This window comes from Schistocerca piceifrons, chromosome 2 (genome assembly GCF_021461385.2).
Source record: "Schistocerca piceifrons isolate TAMUIC-IGC-003096 chromosome 2, iqSchPice1.1, whole genome shotgun sequence".
NCBI classification, from domain to species: domain Eukaryota; kingdom Metazoa; phylum Arthropoda; class Insecta; order Orthoptera; family Acrididae; genus Schistocerca; species Schistocerca piceifrons.
In genome coordinates this window covers 200,135,752-200,156,497 of record NC_060139.1, presented here as the reverse complement: position 1 = coordinate 200,156,497, position 20,746 = coordinate 200,135,752, and the positions used below count along the sequence as shown (strand labels likewise).

General features: G+C 44.1%; 1 protein-coding gene across 1 annotated transcript in view; it reads right to left on the bottom strand.

The window, feature by feature from the left end:
* Positions 1-20,746, bottom strand: part of LOC124777801 (sialin-like) — a 135,210-nt gene that overhangs the window by 37,009 nt on the left and 77,455 nt on the right. The window contains exon 6 of the mRNA XM_047253317.1: positions 12,454-12,586. Coding sequence (XP_047109273.1) covers positions 12,454-12,586 — 133 coding nt within the window. The remainder of the gene's footprint in view (positions 1-12,453; positions 12,587-20,746) is intronic.

The following is a 20,746-nucleotide window of genomic DNA, read 5'->3' as shown; positions in this document are numbered from 1 at the left end:
ATATAATGCATTTGGGACCGAAGTCGTGTCATTTCAATGGTAATAGAAGAAATCGCACATTAAGAAATCAGACGATCAGGGTGCTCATGAGCATATGGTCACTAACGCCGAAAGTACATGATGCGTCAAAGGAGAGAAGTAGGTTAACGTTCCGTCCAAGATGACATCACGAGAGACAAAGCCGGAGCTAGGGGTTGGCTATGCCGGAGTAGATAATCGGTCTTAGTCTTTTTGATGTACGTATCGCGGCATTCGCCTTATCCAATGAGGAATTTACCGAAAATGTAAATCGCGTAAGTAAGTCCTGTGCCTTAATCACTACAATTTCTTCTTCCTTCTCTTTTGAATCCTTCCAACATTGGCGCACGGTTGGCATATTATTACCGGATTTGGTATGGTTAATGTAAACGGTGTCCTGATGCCCTTCCTGCCAAAACCACGTTACCCCCCTTACCCACCCACCCCCCTTTCCCCTGGAGGAAATACCTGTAGCCCAACTACCATCGTGTAGTGTTTTTCATGTGTAAGTGAGGGAACGTTTTCTAAATGTTTGCGAATCGTATAAATGATGCTGAACTTGGGTAACTATTTACCTAGTGGGTTGTGGGAAACCGCCTAAACAGTCACATCCAGGCTGGCCAGCACACTCACCTTCATTGTTAACCCGCCGATCTGAAGTCACCATGTGGAGTTGCGAGTTAATAATAATAATAATAATACTCATCCTCAGTCATTAGTAACAGGAGGAAATATTAGAATATTGTTCGCCGTGTTTTACTAGAGCCTGGAAACTATTTCTGTGGTCAGCCAGAAAGCGATGTAGAACATACTGACCATAGTTCCCAGTCTGCAAGTCCACATCCTTGTCCAGCCCACTGAAAGAAATGTTTCTGTTCTCTATTTGCTCAGCGGGATCAGGGCTATGGTTACAGATGAAGACTTTGAATTCTAATTGATAGATATATTTTGTAAAGTTTTCACATGCACAACCTTGGAGTAATCATTATGTTAAAACTAATAATAATTCTCTGTATCATAACAGCACAATGAGCAGTTCAGAGGTGACCTCTACGGTAAGTTTCTATTAAATTGTATTTCACCCTGACTTCGGATGATCAAAATAACTGCTCGCCACAGAAGTGGAAAATAATTGTCACCACTTGCCATGCGAATTTGTTAACGTTACCGCCGGCACACTAACAGCTACTTCTGTGAAATCTAACCTATCCACCTCCTTTTGTGCCTGACCCGCTTCCAACCGTCCTATGGCTCTCCATGCCATAACTTCGGGGAGTCACATCGTTCTTGCACTGCGCTACCTGCTCACTACACTATCTTAACCCAACTGCTTGTGTAATTCGTATGGTAGAGTTAACACAAGTCAACACCAAACCGCTTTGCAGCAACTTTCTGTTATTGCCACTATCTCGGTGACCGTAATGTTGTTGTCTCCACTCCGTAGAACCGACAGAAAGACGTCGAATCATTTTAGTTCATTCTGCCGATGACAATACATCAGAACCTAGATATCTCAAATGATCCCCTAATTGTTTTGACCAGTGTAGTAAAAAGATGAATTACTTTTCAACAAATACTTATACAAACAATGAATTCCTGAAAAAAAGCCTTAATATGTTTATGTGTGTGCCACGTGGGCTCGTTAAGGAGAGGAGCATGAGTCGGCTCAGCGACTTGGTGCCCGTTAGACCTTCTGTTTTGATCGCCGAAGTAACGCTATGCGGCACGGGCATAATAGGGCAAAATTAACGGTTGATTGTCCGCGCCAATAGCTGAACGGTCAGTGCGTTGGAATGCCACGCACGGGGGCCGGGGTCGGTTCTCGGCTGGGGAGGGAGATTTTCTCATCTCAGGGACTGGGCGTTCTGCTGTCCTCATCATCATTTCATCCCAACTGTCGACGCGCAAGTCGCCCAGTATGGCGTCGCACTCAATAAGACTTTCACTTCGCGGCCGAACTTCTCGATTGGGAACTCCCGGCCACTGACGCCATACGCTCATTTCCAACGGTTGGTGTCCTGGCCACATAGTTTATCTGCAGCTTTTGCAACAGTCAATTGGGCAAGCCTCCTCCGAGTCATGTCTGAAAGGATGGCGCTGCAATAGTATGGCGGTTTCATTGATCCCAGATACAGGTATACGGGTACTGGAAGGACACCGTTCGTTTACATTAAGTTTGATTGCTTTATGTTACACCTTATGTCTGCTACTGATTTTGTAGGTAACGCCGTTGTTGTAGTTGGCGGTCGTCTTCTGTACGCAAGCTCATTTGGGCGAAATTGTGCATTGCGAGCATTTGTTTCATCGTTGCTCTTACTCCGATCTATTCATTTTGCTTTTTTGCTGAGAGTTCACATTGACTTGCAGAAAGAATCTTGTAGTGAGGCTAGGTGCTATTTCGTGTGCAGCAACCACGACAGGAGTTTTGCGGAAAAACTTTGACAGCAAACGCCACTAATAACGACGGATTTTGCGTGGCGGGTCATCTGCACCATCTATGGACACGGAACAAGGTTAGTATTGTCCGAGTTGATGGGAAGGGTTTGCATGGAGTGCGGCCCACGTCAGGTGTTCCAGCACTGTTGTGTCGTATTTCTGTTGTTCTGTTTGTCTTGCTTGATGTATAGCAAGTTGTGGTTTGTTCCTTCTCCGTCTCTGTGCTGATTATTATAAAAGGATGTTATACAGTGCTGCTTTACACCCTTGTATGGTAACGTGATTCCAGGATTTATGCCTTCGAGCTGATCGGGAAAAACTTTGTTGCATTTGGAATTCTAGTTGAGGTTTATTTCCTGGCGCCACACGCGTGACAAGAGCGAGGGGCATGCCCGTTAGCTGTAGTGCCTGTGGAGGTATTATACGCCTTATGCGTTCTACCGAAAAATGCCAAGAAGTGTATTTACGGTTTTGCCATGTTCAGTGTGTGCAGAAACCTGATGATTTTATAAGTTGTGATAAACTCCAGTCTACGCGGCCTTTGATATAGATGATCGGTGTTGTCTTTAATTTAATTTTAAGCTCTAGTACAAGAACTGTCTTTCCACCTCAGTAGGCCGGCCGGTGTGGCCGAGCGGTTCTAGGCGCTTCAGTCTGGAACCGTGCGACCGCTACAGTAGCAGGTTCGAATCCTGCCTCGGGTATGGATGTGTGTGGTGTCATTAGGTTAGTTTAAGTAGTTCTAAGTTCTAGGGGACTGATCACCTCAGATGTTGAGTCCCATGGTGCTGAGAGCCATTTGAACTATTACCCCCTCAGTAGGACTGCCCCCTGATTTTGAATTTAGATATAGTGCACCACAGACCCTTGGAATAGTTAATGTGTGTTGTGTTCGGTGGTGATTAGGGAAGAGGGTTCTAGTTGTTGTACATGTTATGGTGGGATGAAACAGTGACATTAATTATTAAAAATTGAGTGTGTGCTAACACATCATTAAAGTTCAATTTCTTGAATAATGATAACATTTAGAGTCGGTTTTGAAATCTCGTTTTCAAAACGAGGCTCTGTGGAGTTTAGAAAGTTTTTAAGTTTATAAAAATTTATTAATACTGCATTTATGAAACTTCGAACGTAACATCCCTTCTGAATGTTCTTGGCATAAAACTGCACTTTGAGTCCGTTTTTATATCAGATACTGTGTTGCCTGCCCTATGTGAGAGGTTGGTGACGTTGGGATTGAGTCGTGGTTCCTACACTGATCTCAGTTGCAGGTCTCTGGTCATTACGGGCTAATCGGTGGTGCCCGAAATCTCTTTCCAGGATGGTGGTTCCGCAACCACGAAGGATTCTCCAATGTAGACTGTAATGATTGAACCTTCCGAAAATATTCCAGTGAACGATATTTATCTCAACATCGTCGGTTAATAAAAGCCCAGCCCTCCATTCCCAACCTTAAAAACTTCAGTTCAGCTTCCAACGAATGTTTCTATATATTTTTTGGTATTACCTCTGCGGCAGATTTTCTTTGTTCTGCTCTAATTGGTGTTTTACTATCAGACATTACTTTAACTGAAATATTATCAAGAAGCTTTCGTTACAGTACCAGTTGTTTCCTTATTTTATATCGATTTATTTGTTGTGTTGCTGTGGATTACAATAATAATCATTCATTGTATCTGAACAGCTTTAGTAGTATTTCCAGGCGGCTGTTTTCATAAGATTTGCTATGTTAAAGACAAGAATTAGAAATGATTAAAAGACTGTCAAACTGTCATACTGTTTCGGAAACACGGAAGACAACAGAAGCGCCCAAAATGCGTAATCAAAATAAGTTATTTTTGAGGTGTCACCGCCAGACACCACACTTGCTAGGTGGTAGCCTTTAAATCGGCCGCGGTCCGTTAGTATACGTCGGACCCGCGTGTCGCCACTATCAGTGATTGCAGACCGAGCGCCGCCACACGGCAGGTCTAGAGACTTCCTAGCACTCGCCCCAGTTGTACAACCGACTTTGCTAGCGATGGTTCACTGACAAAATACGCTCTCATTTGCCGAGACGATAGTTAGCACAGCCTTCAGCTACGTCATTTGCTACGACCTAGCAAGGCGCCATTATCAATTGCTATTGATCTTGTGATTCATGTACCGTCAGACCGACGTTCACCATTTATGGATTAAAGTTAAGTATTCCACCAGCTACGTCCGTTTTTCTAAATTCTAATTTCCTTGTCCTGTTCCAGACCTCACGCCAGCCTGCGTGAGCTAAAACGCGTGCCTTTCGGCTTCCTCTATGAACACTGTGTTGGCTCTCCTGCCAACCCACAACAATTTTAATCTGAACTTGCAATGTAAGCTTATATATTTTAATTAGGACTCCCGCGTTATTGCCAAGGACAGATGGCAGACAGTCTATGACGTCTGTGAACTAGTTGGAACTTTAAACGAGACATGCCAATGTATTCTGGCTGACGAATTGAACATGAGACGTTATTGCAGCGAATTTTCGTTCCCCATCTTTTGACCGTCGAAAAATGAGACCACCAGGTTTAGCTATGCACTGAACTCCAAACAATGGTTTGAGATTATCCAAATTTACTATCCTGGATCTTAAGTGCCGTTGAATCATTACTGTATGCAAATGACACAGAGACAAAACAGCAGTCTTCTCAGTGAAATGTATCGTCCACCCTGTGGCCAAAAAAGTAAGCTATGTTCGCAGCAACATCAAACAAATGCCAACGATTTATTGTTGACAATGCTTGGGAGTCGTCAACATACTAAAATATACTGGCAGGCGTCAAACAGAACTGCACGTTACAGCGCTAGCCACACACTGAAAAATTGTGTATTTTTTAATTCTTTGTTTTCCTCGTATATTTTGAGGATGGTTTCATCCTATCAGACATAGACTGTCATGTGCTGTCCGGGCTCATCTTTTGACAGAGTTTTGGAGATGCATTACTGAGCGTGCACGGTTCGGATCGGATGCCCATCTGACAGTTCAAAAAAATGGTTCAAATGGCTCTGAGCACTATGGGACTTAACATCTGAGGTCCTCAGTCCCCTAGAACTTAGAACTACTTAAACCTAACTAACCCAAGTACGTCACACACATCCACGCCCGAGGCAGGATTCGAACCTGCGACCGTAGCGGCCGCGCGGTTCCAGACTATAGCGCCTAGAACCGCTCGGCCACCCCGGCCGGCGAACCATGGATGAAGAGCAATACGCAAATTCCATATTTCCAGATTTCTGGAAAGCGTTTGACACAGTGTCCCCGTAGCATACGGATTAGATTCCCAAAATGTGTGAGTGGGTCGAAGACTACTTAAGCAGTAGAACCCAGTACGTTGTCCTCAACGGCGAGTGTTCATCAGAGACAAGGGTATCGTCAGAAGTTCAGTGTAATATGACCGCTGTTGTTCTCTACACAGGATGCGTCACTAACTATTGCCACCAAGAATAAATCTGAAAGTGTGATAGTAGCTGAAAAGTTTGTGGGACAGACGTGCCATGGGACAAGGGGGGCCATAATATGCCGTTGGTTTTTTGTTGCTAGGTGGGATCGCGTCAGAGATTTGAAGGTCAAATTTTCTTTTTTTTATGGGATGTACTTATTTTCTGATAGCGGCTATCGAGACGAAACCAATGATGTGTAACAGTAAGGTATTTGAAGGTCAGCGAAGGTCGAAAAGGTGGCATGATCCTCCATTTACAGAAAATGTTCGAAGTGATGACCACTGGTATCAATGCAGTGCTGCAATTTTCTTATCATGGATTGAGTGGTATTCCTTATCACATCGACACTTACCGAAACATATGTACTGACAATTCTCTCTCGCATATCTTCAGGTGTAGTTGGAACGTCTTTATAAACAATGTCTTTTAATCCCTACAAGAAAAAATCCAGAGGCGTCAAGTCTGGCGAACGAGCCGGCCACGACACATCTCCTCCGCGTCTAATCCAACGATTTGGGAATTGTTTCTACAACTCATTTCTAGTCATCAGCGAAAAATGTGCCGGACACTCATCGTGTTGATACCACATTCTGTTCCTTGTTTCCAAAAGGTATTTACTCAAATAACAGACATAACATTTCTTGCAGGAATGTGGTGTACTTCCTACCATTAAGATTTCCTTCGATGAAGCAGGGGCCTATAATTTACTCCAATAACAGACATAACATTTCTTGCAGGAATGTGGTGTACTTCCCACCATTAAGATTTCCTTCGATGAAGTAGGGGCCTATAATTGTGTCCTCCAGCTGGCAGTTGTGGCCGAGCGGTTCTAGGCGCTTCAGTCCGGGACCGCTCTGCTGGTACGGTCGCAGATTCGAATGCTGCCTCGGGCATGGATGTGTGGGGTGTCCGGTTCTAAGTCTAGGGGACTGATGACCTCAGATGTTAAATCCTAAAGTGCTCAGAGCCATTTTAACAATTTTTTTTTTAAATTGTGTCCTCCAGAATCCCACACCATCCATTCACCGACCACGGTTTTTAGTGTGGAGCTTGCTGCAGCCAGCATGCATTTTCAATTGCCCAATAATGCCTGTTACGCAAATTAACATTTCCATGTTTCGTAAATGTACCCTCGTCAGTAAATAAAATCGAATTAATAAATGTGTCATCCGTCTGAATCTGAAGTTGAACCCAGCGTCAGAATTCAATGCGACGCATTCAATCCGTACCAGTTACTTCTTGGTGGAGACTGATATGGTAAGGATGATATTTATGGCGATGCAGAACACGAACAACACTAGTCTGCCTCATGTCAGATTCCCTTGCCATTTGATGAGAACTAACACAAGGATCTCGAACCACAGTGGCAAGAGTACCAATTTCCGTTTCCTCGTTAGTAGCTTTCCTTCGCCGGATATGTTTCCGATGCATCAAAGATCCAGTTGTTCTCAATTTATGATACACACATTTGAATGTACGACGTGTAGGGTGAGTGAGTTGAAGGTATCTTTCAGCGTATACGTCTCTAGCTCTCACTGAATTTCGTTGGCATTTCCCGTAAATGACAAGCATATCGACTTGTTCTTCGAAGGAATCCATCATTCACTTTCGCTTTATTCGACGATACTAGTCTTACCGTTCCTATTAGTGTTGTATTGCAGAACCGTCGAATGGTGTTTGGATGTCAATGGCATGTTAGATGGATACGCAATATTCGGCGAATATTATCTGCACGATATACGAGGAGAATTGTCAGAGCATTGGATTACATAAGTGCGCAGTGATAGGGAATACCACTCAATCCACAATAAGAAGATTGCAGCTCTGCATTGATGCCAATGGTCATCACTTCGAACGCCTTCTGTAAATGGACGTTCATGCCACCTTTGTGACCTTCGTTGACCTTCAAAGACCTTACTGTTACACATCATTGGATTCGTCTCGATTGCCGCTATCATAAAATAAGTACCAAACTATAGGATCCAATTAAAAAAAAACTAAGTTGACCTTCAAATCTCTGACGCGACCCTGCCTAGCAACAAAAAACCACCGTCATGTTATGGCCCCCCGTTGGCCCATCCAACATTTGTCCCACAAACTTTTCAGCTACTATCATACTTTCGGAGCTATCCTAGGTGGCAATAGTTGCTGACTCACGCTGTATATGTATGCGATCTGACGGATAAGGTAACCAGCAATCGGCAACTGTTCGATGAAGACGCTGTCGTATGAGGGGAAGTATTGTCGTTGAGTGACTGTAGAGTGTGTAGCATAGTCATTAACTGCAGAAATGTGCCCACGGTTGCTGCGCCTCCGTCGAATCTGGCTGAAAAGTTGGTAGTTGAAAGTAAGCTATTTTGAATAATATAGTCAACCCCAAGATTACAGATCAAACACTTTAACTGCTCTTTGATTGCTATATATACCATTTTTTTGTCTAGCTCGTCATATGTTTGAATTTTGTACTCATAAACAGCTAGGCATATTTAGCACTGATATCGTGCAATATTGTTCGATTGCAGTAACCTAACACAGATGGAACTAAGCACAATTATTAACGTGTGTCAAGCAAATCATTAAAACAGTCATTGTATAAAGTTCTCAAGTCACTGTACTTGAAATCTAAGAGCCATGTCAGTACGAAAACGAAGTGCACATCATTTGCAAATGACACAGTTCACGGTCTGATACTACTGTCACAGTTTTGCACTAGTCATTATAACAAGATTAAAACAGTTCATAAAATTAACTAGACATTCACTTTCAATTTATCATTTAAAACAGTCTCTGATTTATTGAATAAACTCCTGGACACGAAATCTGGATAAATTTGCGGTACATTTTCTGACCTGTAATTTGTACTAACTCGTCTACGGTACATTATCCCGTATTTTAGGACTCAGATCTCGCCCGATCCACAACTCACCGCAGACTGACTTAAAATGGCTTCTAATATGCCCCTTTTATAAGTTTATAATAATTAAAATGAATTTAACTATTTTTGTTTGCTGAATTTTTCTAAATTACAATTATGTATTTATACTTCTGAGTGGTTGAGGAAAATTCGTTTTAAAAAGGACTTTTTCATAAAACGATAATTTCTGTAGAATTACGTTGGCTAGTTTGTCTAAATATGGAATGCTATTTCAATAACAATGTTTTAATTAAGGATCATAATTACTCCGGAACTGAGTCCAGCTGTTGCTAACATATGTTTCTCACTGACTGTAAGAATACATTACTTAATTCTATCGTTTTTTCACCTGTCAGGAAGTTAGCGATTGGGTATATGTTTACATACGCATATGGACTAAGAGATCTGAAATTACTGATGTTTTGTAAGTAGCACTGTTTTTAGGCAAACTAGCTAGCTTATTACCTTCTGATAAGGAAAGGAATGTGATGGGCAATAAAGTTAAGTTGGATAAGCCCTGAGTCAATGTTCGGGATTTTAGGTATTGCGCACATGTAATAAAAATGGCGGTATTGAAAACAGTATTGAAGACATCACTAAAATTGAAAAAAAATTATAATTTCCGGAGGGAAGAAAAACGTAACAGCTGGATGGAATCCACCTGCTTTGCTGCAACAGGATAGAGAATGATCTAGAATTTTTTTGTGTGGTGAATGGCACCTTGCTGTAAATGTGTGTGGTGAATGGCACCTTGCTGTAAATGTGTAAAATGTAAGTTAACGCAGGTGAGTAGGAAAAACAATCCTGTGATGTTCGAAAAAGACATTGAGTGCTGCTTGACAATGTCATGTCGATTAAATATCTACGCGTAACGCTCCAAAGCGATGTGAAATGCAACGAGCACGTAAGAACGGTAGTGGGGAAGGCGATTGGTCGACTTCGGTTTATTGGAAGCGTTTTAAGAAAATGTAGCTCATCTAATAAAGAGATCGCGTAAACACTTCAGTACCGCCCTAGTGTTTGCGATCCCCACCAAGTCGGATTAAAGGATGCCATCAAAGCAATTCATAAACTTACTGCAAAGTTTGTAACCGGTGGATTCGATCAACATGCGAGTGATACGGACATGCTTTGTGAACTCAAATGGGAACCACGAAACACTATCGAGAAACTTTAGAGAACGGGAATAAGCAGCTGACTGCAGAACAGTTCTACTGCTAAAAACAAATCAACAGCCAAAATCCCATAAAATATTTCTTTATTTAGGACAATCGGTTTCAACACACTATGCTCTCATTTTCAGGTCCTAATGGCTGGTTCAAATGGCTCTGAGCACTATGGGACTCAACTGCTGAGGTCATTAGTCCCCTAGAACTTAGAACTAGTTAAACCTAACTAACCTAAGGACATCACAAACATCCATGCCCGAGGCAGGATTCGAACCTGCGACCGTAGCGGTCTTGCGGTTCCAGACTGCAGCGCCTTTAACCGCACGGCCATTTCGGCCGGCTTTCAGGTCCTAAAATCAACGTATATTTGACGTAAGCGCCCTGAAGACAAGATGAGACACATTAGAGATCCTGGGATGTACAGTCGTTTTTCTGTCGCTCCACTTACGAGTGGAACAGGGAGGGAAATGACTAGTAGTGGTATCGGTACCCTCCGCACATACACCATACGGTGGCTTCCGGAGTATGTATGTGGATGTATGTGTAATGATTATAAAGAATCCGACTCGACTGCTAATAGAAACCGAATGTTGACCCAGGTTTCGACGTGGATAACCACGCCTTCTTCGAAGCACACTAAAACTACAAACTGCCTAAAGAGGCATGGTCCAACATTAACACAGAACGCTCAAAAGGGCGAAAGACTCGCATAAAATGTAAAATAAACGGTACGTGTGTACCATGTCAATAGATGTACTTAGCTCAAACGTCAGAAGCGTGCTTCCTCACCCCAGTCAACGTTCGGTGGGCTGCGGGCTCTCAGTAAACTGAGGTGGCGCCGGCAGCTAGGCTGTGAGAATGTCAGAAAGTAACGCGCATGCGCAAATTGAGAAATCGTCTTCTTCCATGTGATTGGCGTAAAATGAGTTAGGAAAATGATCCGATGACCGGCTCAAAGGCGCAGGAAGTTAATGCGTGTGTATGTATAATGTCCTAGCTCGAGGACGATTTTATAGAACTGTAGAACGTGGATAGGCTGAAACTATATATGTGGGGTACCAAATTCCACGGATGGTCAAAACGCATGCACGCAGGACAGACAAATAACCATCAGCTAGAAGCAGGCTAAAAATATGGGGGATGAATAACCCACTTTTCAGTTACTTAGGGTCGGTGATAGCATTTGATGACTACGATAGGATAAGGGTGTAAAGTTACTATATTAAATTCTTAGCGCTATTGACCAGAATAGGGTCAAATTAGTACGGCAGGCTTAATATAATTGCATGAAAGGACGTACAACGTCACCTTGATCGCCCTTAATATCTAATGACCGACAGAGGTCATTTTGAATAGTGCTATCGGATATGTACCAAAATAGTGTAAAAAGAACCTAAAGTTAAACTTGTTTTTTATTCATCCCCCATATTTTTCCCCTTCTTCTAGCTGATGGTATTTTGTCTGTCCTGCGTGCATGCGTTTTGACCATCCGTGGAATTTGGTACCCCACATATATAGTTTCAGCCTATCCACGTTCTACTGTTCTATAAAATCGTCCTCGAGCTAGGACATTATACATACACACGCATTAACTTCCTGCGCCTTTGAGCCGGTCATCGGATCATTTTCCTAACTCATTTTACGCCAATCACATGGAAGAAGACGATTTCTCAATTTGCGCATGCGCGTTCCTTTCTGACATTCTCACAGCCTAGCTGCCGGCGCCACCTCAGTTCACCTGAGAGCCCGCGGCCCACCGAACGTTGGCTGGGGTGAGGAAGCACGCTTCTGACGTTTGAGCTAAGTACAGGTATTCACATGGTACACACGTACCATTTATTTTACATTTTATGCGAGTCTTTTACCCTTTTGGGCGTTCTGTAATAATGTTGGACCACGCCTCTTTAGGCAGTTTGTAGTTTTAGTGTGTTCCGAAGAAGGCGTGGTAATCCGCTCCGAAACCTGGGTCAACATCCGGTTTCTATTAGCAATCGAGGCGGAGTCTTTATAATCATTAAATTGACGCCCTGCAATGTTAAAAGTTCTCGAGGATGTATGTGTGTCTATTCACCAAAGTGAGACCTGTTTAAGTCGGGTTCACGTAGAGCTCTAATGTGAAAGGCTAAGGAGCACTACAGGAGATAAGAGGGTGGTGGCACGTGCTGGGGTACACTCACTCTGGTTCGTCTGGCGTGACCTGCCGGCATGGAAGGTCCTATCGGTGACCACGCCACTGCCGGTACAGCTACAGCTTCATGCAAACACGCAAACCTCGACATCTGCACAGCAAGTTCTCCGATACTTTAGCGTACCCTGTACAGGCTTACACCTTACACGCCGTTTTTGTGATAATATTTCAGATTTCGTACTGAAGATGATGAAACTGTGTTGAAATATGCACACTTGGAAGTGGAGTGGCAGCCAGTTAGCTCTACAATCATGGTTTGTATAACTTACTTACAAAAGTTCCCAGTTTCCGAACGTTGGTGACAGAGAGCTTTCCACTGCCGCGGAGATGGTCACACCAGGAACCCACTAGAACCCCGACCACCAACCGGAAAATATGAGGTACCCCCGTCACGAGTCCAAGCTGAAAAATACCATTCGTTATGAGATCTGTACAGAAATATCCTAAAATTAAATAAGTTAGGTGATACGCAAGCTCTTTATCGAGTGCTGTACAGTTCGTAATGTTCTGAATCTATGTTCCTCTGTCCCTCGTAATGTGAATTATACGAAACGGTACGGAACACTGCGTTATTCTCTAACGGAGAAAGCTGAAATATTAACGAAGGCAAGATTATCAACCACAGCACTTGATGGAAAACACGTTATAAATTAATCACAATTCTCCTAGACGCCTGTAAAGTAACAGCTTAAATTGAGCTTGAAATTTTTATGTATAAAAAAGATCAATGTTTGGACGCAAAATTCGACACATAAATACCGACTTTACAGATTAACTTCATAGATTACTTTCAAATCTGTAATACCATCTAAATAAAGGTGCATGAATAACTATATGTTAATAACTATTATATGATTGTCATGAATGTTACGGATATTAAACACGGCTGTAACATTATTGGGGCCAATAATAACGTATTATCATTAATATTTAAGAATCTTGACATCGTTTTTTTATTAGAAAGCCCGTATCAATTGATGGCATTCACAGTGAATGAAAACCCTCCAAGCCGCTTTAGCTGTTATGTAGCCCTTTATTGGGAACACTACCGGTTGTCAAATGTATGTTAAACGAAAAACTGTGAAATGTTTTGAAAAAAATAAACATCACTCACACGATTAGCCCTCAAACATTCGGGAAGCTATGATGTCCCACGTTTCAGTTGTAAGTCGAAAATGCTAATCCACTATGTTGTCAATAGGAAAATTGGCATTAGGCACCAGTCGATGAATGTCAAACTGGACATGTGCGATGATAAGACGTAGTGTAAAAAATAATTACAGCCATTACAATTTATGCCCAAGGTGTGTAAAAAACCTTAACATTGTTCGTGGCACGTAACGTCTGCGCCTTCTAAGAAAGTAAATAATAACAACCTTTTACGTACTCCATCTTGAACTGTTTTACTCATTGCTATTACTTTTCAGTGCTTTCCTCCTTGTTTAGTATTACTTCTTGCTATATTCCGTCCTCAGTAAACAGTTCATTCCAGTCAATATATCATGTTTCCTCACTTTCAGTGAGGATAGCAACGATGGCTGGATACTAGTTGCAAATGGATCCACTGGAGTTGCTGTGATGAACATCCGAATAGCGGATGCACGGCTAACCGTGAACGTATCAGTTGCGAGCACGACCTTAATTAGCTACAGTGGAGCATGAAGTGGACCTTCAGCCTTTCGTGAGAAAAGAAAGCAACTACGTGAATCAGAGGGTTACATATCTCGTATGCACTGAAATCTAAGTGGTGAAATTCAGCGACAGTCGTACTGTAAAAATAAATGCAAAGAATATATGCATATTTGAGTAACAGGTACGACTCGTGAAGCGAACACTTTTCGCGACCATCAACTTCACGATATCCGATCTATGCTCAAGAAGAAGCTAAGCAACTCGTTGAAACGAAAAGCGATCGAACATTGCAAACCAAGCAAAATTCTCCTTTCCGTGATATGTGTTGATGACTTAGTTATCTGGAATAACAAAGGTGTCATTCTGATTAGAGAAAAGCATGCACTCTTCTCGTACGATGCTTCGTCCTAAAGTGCCAAGGGACCTACCGCAGTCGCATGGGATTATACCTCATTACCTAAACAACCTAACTACATTAGACGAAAACTGAATATTTCTTAACGGTGTCGAAACTAACGTTATTGCCATGAGACTACTGCAAAAAACTGTCGTTTTTAAAACAGTGTGATACACTTATACATGGATGATACTTTTATAAGGTGCCCTTACCTTTTTTAACAAGTTGTTGTAGTTGTTGACTTTAAGAATCATACATACGTATCGTTATTGCTAACCTTATTGACAATCAAATCTGATACGTATTAAACGGCCCTTCAGTATCTAAGTAATCATTTGCCAATATATTTTTGTCGGAGGGATCTGTATATATTTTTGAAGTGACTATTCATTCTGCTGTTCTCGCTATTTGGCCAAATACGTCTCTGACAAGAAGCCATTTGCACAACGACCAGAGTTATATTCGTAAAATACAATCTTTGAGCTACGCAAAAAAAAAAAAAAAAAAAAAAAAAAGTTAGCCGGGGTGACATTTCATACTTCCTAAAGGTTTTTTTGGGCTTTCTTTTCTCCCACCTGGCGTGGAAGGTTATTGTTTCGACAACGATATTACGGCCATTCGCGTATGTTTTCAGATTGTGTGTTAGAACAGAACAGCCAGTCAAAATGTAAACATTCACCATAAGGATGGTTCCTTTGAAAGGGCACGGCCGACATCCTTCCCCAATCTTCCCTAACCCCATGGGAATGGTAACATCACTGTTTGGTCCCCTCCCCCAAATCAACAAACTAACCAACCAACATTCACCATAACTATGGGCAGTTAAGCAATGCTACAACCTCAAGTCGTCTCCATACCGTGGTTCAAGCGGGCTCAAATAAACAGTTTCGCGCCATCTTCTACAATTCGCTTTCGATTCAACCATGCTTTCTTCCCTTTACATTCATGTCGAATCAATGTTTATAGTTCTCCTGCATGCAAGTGTAACTCTGAGACAATCGCTAATGTATATTACATCCTCCTTTCTTGTCCCAAATATGACAACGGACACAGTCAGGTGACTTGCGGAGTGTAGATGTACATGTAGAAGGATTTTATTGGGTTATCAACTTCCTCTAGCAGCTACTTATACATTATCCTCTAAAGACATTCGTCTATATGAAATTATTCGTAATTTCACTAAGAAGATTGGAATACATCTGTAGGACAGGTGTAGGATGAAGGGAACTTTACTTCATATTGTTGATATGATCCTTTATATTTTATGCTCTATCGATATTTTTATATTCTTCCATAAAAACTGTATATTTCATGACTAATTAGAGACAGTTCTATAAAGGCCAAACACAAAAAAAAAAAATACTAGGGGTAGAATTCTCCTCTTCTCTGCGCCAACGAAGAGTGCCGTGAATGGTATGCTCCTTCATATCACAACGTATTTCAGTTGCTGGAAGTCATCAGTGAGGTACAAAGAAAGGTGAAGAAATAAATAGTGTGAATTTGAAAAACATTAGACGAAATAGGAAAATTAGACAAGGCGAAATAAGCAGATTGCACTATATCAAAGCCATAGCATATCAATTTCTGCTGTAGAAGAACCCAGAAAATGGTGCTGTACAAGAAGATGTAGCAAGCAAATTTTCCATAAATGTTACAGTATTCAGTATGCATATTTTAACGACATGTACGAAATCGTACAGCATTTCGTGGCCAACCCGCCGTCCGGTTAAATGGAAGGAAAATGTGCTATACGGAGCTCGGATATCTCGATACTCGTAGGGGTACGCAACTTGGATATCTGGTAAACAGCACGGGTAAACAGCGTGAGGTCAGTGTCTGGCGTGAGGTCAGTTGTCTGGCGTGAGGTCAGTCGTTTGACGGCGCGTTTCGGGGCGGGGCCGCCCGCTGCCGGTGCGCCGTAGGGCACGGAAGCTCGCACTGGGGCGTATCGCTTTCCAGTCGGGTGTGCCGCGGCAGTCCTCACAGGGGAAGTGAAACGTCTCTCATAGCCTCTCCTTCCCAAGTGGCTCTTTCCGCCTTCCCGTGGTGCCAGATGTTAAGCTTGGCGTTCTGCCTTGCGACAAAAGGGAGAGCTGCGACCCAACCCGATGCGAAAGCGAAGGGTGCGTGGCACAGGGGGAGCTGTGTCTAGGGACCGAACATCAGTCCCTTTCTGTTCGCAGGGCACAGACCAGCAGGTGCTCTGCATGCCGGCGACCTCGTTTGTCGGCGTGGGATCGCGGCGCGAGTCGGCAAGGGTGCTTCGCCGCGCCCCTGGGTAACCGGGGCGTGTTCTGCCAAACCCAGGAGGTGGTGACATCGCCTGGGCTAGGTTAGATGGGCCCAGACCGCCGAACGACTGGGGGACCGACCCACCACCTGAGTAGGAGTGGGTCCCTGGCCTTCAGGTGGAAACTCGGGCAAGTAGGCGGCGAAGGGCGAGGGGTGCATCCGCCTCTCCGGAGTGCGGGGTGCACTTGCCGAGGAGCGTCGAGTGAAATCGTCGACGACGAGGCCTTCGACGGGGACCAGTGCGCTGGCAACGGCGCCCTGAACCCTGCAGCTCAGGAGTGCCCTTGACCTAGGGGCGAGGTCGGTGGGCGAGCTGCAACAGTCCCCCCCCCATGCCAGAGGAGCCGGTCCGGGGTAAGAGACGGGCTCCCAACTTTCTTTCACTCGTCGACAACATGGCAGATCAAGAGACGAGTGACTCGAGTGCGCTTTCGAGGGCGAGTATGTCCGCTGTCCCTACCTCACAGGAGGAAGTGGGACACGAAGATGAAAACGTTTATGAAAGACACTGTCGCATCAGTCAAATTCTTGACTCAAGTGTCAAAAACGGAAAGATTAGTCAGGCTGCGGTCCTGGCAATAAAGAATGAGCTTGCTGCCTGGGCCATAGCACATGCAAAGCTAGAAGGGCGGCTTGAAGAACTGGAGAAAGAGAATACCAGACTTCGACAACAACCGATTAAGACATGGGCTGGAGTGGTGGCGCAAACCGCCACGAAGGCCCAAACAACCAAGGAAACGATTGCCAAGGTTTCGAAGAAACCAGACACGGCAGTCTTTCTAAGACCACTACCTGGACAGACCATTAAAAAAGTACAAGAAATTTTCACAACTACCATTGACCCGGCAAGAGATAAAATTAAAGTGAACAAAGTGAAAGCTACCAAGAATGTGGTAATCGTGGATCTTGCCACAGAAGAAGATAGAGACAAGATACTAAATAATAATAAACTAAAGAAGGCAGTCAAATGTGAACCACTAAAAAAGAGAAATCCATTAGTTATCCTATATGATGTACCTGTAGCCTTGACCGAAAGTGACATATATGAAACCCTTTATAACCAGAATTTTGATGACTGTGAGTGGGAAACGTTCAAAAATGAATTCAAGCTGCGTTTTAAAACCGGGCCTCGGGAACGAGATGTTGTCCATCACGTCGCCGAGGTTTCTGGTAAGATGTGGCGCAAACTAACCGCTATGGGCAAAGTATACATAGGGTTTCACGCAATTAATGTCAGAGACTACTTAGTAGTCCCCCGGTGCCACAATTGCTGCGATCTGGACCATGTCCATAAGCACTGTGAAAGGAAGCCGGCCTGCTCCAGGTGTGGGGCAGAAGACCACACAAGGAAAAACTGCAACAAAAATGTAACTTGCATCCCATGCACAAAAAGAGGAAGAAAACCGTGCAACACCACCGGAAGGAACTGCCCAACGTACAGGATGTTGGAACAAAGACTAATTTCGCGAATTGACTATGGCTGAGGCCATAACTGAACTCAGGAAGCCTAAAAGGAAATCCCCGAGCAAGAGGTTGAGGGACGCTCTGAGAGCAAGCAAATTCAAACAATTTCTACAAAAAGTCATGCAACCAAGATCTATGGTCATAATAATGAAAGATGTATGTGTACAAACAGATCCGTGCGAAGAAGAAGCTCCCTCTCCTCCCTGCTGGGGACCTGGGTCGAACGAAGAACCTTCTCGGCCACGAAGGCATCCTGTACCTGGGAGTTCACTTCCACATAGTAAAGAATCAGAAAATACCGCACAAGTCCAGTTTGATGAAGTGACTAGCACAAACTCATCCCCTGATTCACCAACCCAGAGAGGAATGGGAATAGACCCCCAACGAATATACCCCAACCTGGAGCATGCACTGCAACTCTCCAGATTGGAGGAGCCGGCAATCCTCACCACGGCACTAAGACATGTGGTACGTGTCGGCCATGAATATGGCAGAGATGTCACCTTCCCAGTAATGGAGGCTGTGGATAGAATCCAGCTCAAGACAATGAATCTCCCCACCGACTTCGGAGCCCTGCGAGATCTAGTTAAAAAGGTATTTGAAAGACGTAACGAGAATTTCAACATAGAAGAACTATATAATCAAGCAGTAATAACCAATGGTAGAGTAGCTCACGACTGGTCCAAAAACTGGCCAGAATCACATATTCATACCTACTTCCCACGTGAACCAAATAAACGTGGGTCAGATAAACGCACACAACAGTAAACTAGTCTTGCAGGAACTTCGGAGGGTGGTGGAAGAGAAGAGTCTAGACGTACTATGTCTACAGGAACCGTACTCTCAAGCGGGACGAATCCCATATATGGCTGCCAATTGGCAAATGATATACACCGGAGTAGAACCAAAAGTCGCAATAATAATCACTAACAAATCATTCAGAACCACGGTCCTCGCGCAGTTCTCGATCGAACACTGCAATGTCGTGGAACTCCAAACATCGACGGGAGTGATCTACATCTCAAACATTTACTTCCAATATGGGCGAGAAATAGATGAGTTTTTGGAGATACTCACACAGGTTACCACGGCACTGCGGGGACGCAGGATGATAGTGACGGCAGACATAAATGAAAAGTCCCCCCTTTGGTTCAGTGGCACTCACGATGATCGAGGGCTAAAGGCCGAAGAGACGATAATGGCATTGCAACTGGTGGTTGCAAACCAACAAGGGAACCCCCCCACCTATACAGGCGGCGGGGGAGATGGCACAAATATAGATGTGACGTTGGTAACACCAAACCTCATCACAAAAGTCAACAACTGGAAAGTGTGGGACAGAGCAACCACCAGTGACCATAACTTAATTTCTTTCAACATTGGGGAAAGGGAGTGCCACAGGGACATGGGGTGGGAGCTGCAGTTCAATTATAACAAAGCCAACTGGGACCGTCTCGCGGAGGAGTGCAACATCCCGACATTGCTGGAGGGTGATGAAAACGTAGATGAATACGCCGAAGAGCTGGTACAGGCTATCACCAGGGCGGTGCGAGCCGCGGTACCAACCAGGAGGAGAGCCGTCGCGGCCACCCCCACACCATGGTCGGCTGAATTAGAACAGATGCGCCAGGCTGTAAGGAGGGCGAGGAGGTACTACCAGCAGAGTGTCGTCTGGAGAGAGAAACAAAGATGGTTACAGATCTACAGAGAGAGCAAGGATCAATTCCAACAGGAGCTCAGGGCTGTCAGACTCAGAAGTTGGGAAAGTTATGTAAAAAGACAATTGGCTACAGACCCTTGGGGAGTCCCATACAAGTGAGTAAGAGAGAAAATAAGATCACCTATGGCGCTTTCCACAGTCAGGGACGGGGACCGGATGACGGGCACGTGGCAGGAAACTGCCGAGGCCCTCCTCCGGGTCCTGTTGCCTGACGACGTGGAAGAAAATGAGACAGATGAACAGAAAGGAATAAGAAGAGAAGACCAAAGGGACTACAACAATAACACAAGAACTTACCCCTTCTCTGAAGAGGAAGTCGCTGCCCAAATAAAGGCCCTTAAAAAGGGTAAAGCTCCTGGCCCGGACGGCATTACTGTGGAAGTGGTGCAATTCCTTGCCCCCCAGCTTGTAGCTCCTCTCACTAAGTTGTACAACGAGTGCTTACAACTCGGGAAATTCCCAGCAATTTGGAAAAAAGCAAATGTAATAATAATTAAAAAGAGTCCAGACAAAGATCCTACAGAAATCAAGTCTTATAGACCTATCTGCTTGCTAGATGTACTGGGCAAACTTTTTGAGAGGCTACTAGCACACAGACTGACAGCACACCGCATGCTGTGTGGGATGAGCGACAGACAATTCGGTTTTCGGTCTGGGTGCTCTGCGTCTGACGCAATCGCCCTGGCTGCCGAGGTCTGTGGCTCTGCCCCGCACAAGTATGTTGTCGGCATCATGGTAGACATCAGTGGCGCCTTCGACAACCTGTGGTGGCCCTCACTCTTTTCCCGCCTGCGGGAAAAGAACTGTCCAGGGCTACTATACGTACTATACGGCTGTCTGAGGAGCTATTGTGTAGACAGGGAGGTCTCGCTATCGGCCCCTAGCGGCACGGTCAGGAAGATTGTGACCAAAGGATGTCCTCAGGGCTCTGTCCTGGGACCTCTCTTTTGGGACATAAATATGGAGCCTCTACTTGAGGATCTAAAGAACTGTGACGATGTGCTAGAGGTCATAGCATACGCAGACGACCTCCTCTTGCTGGTCGGCGGCCGTAGCC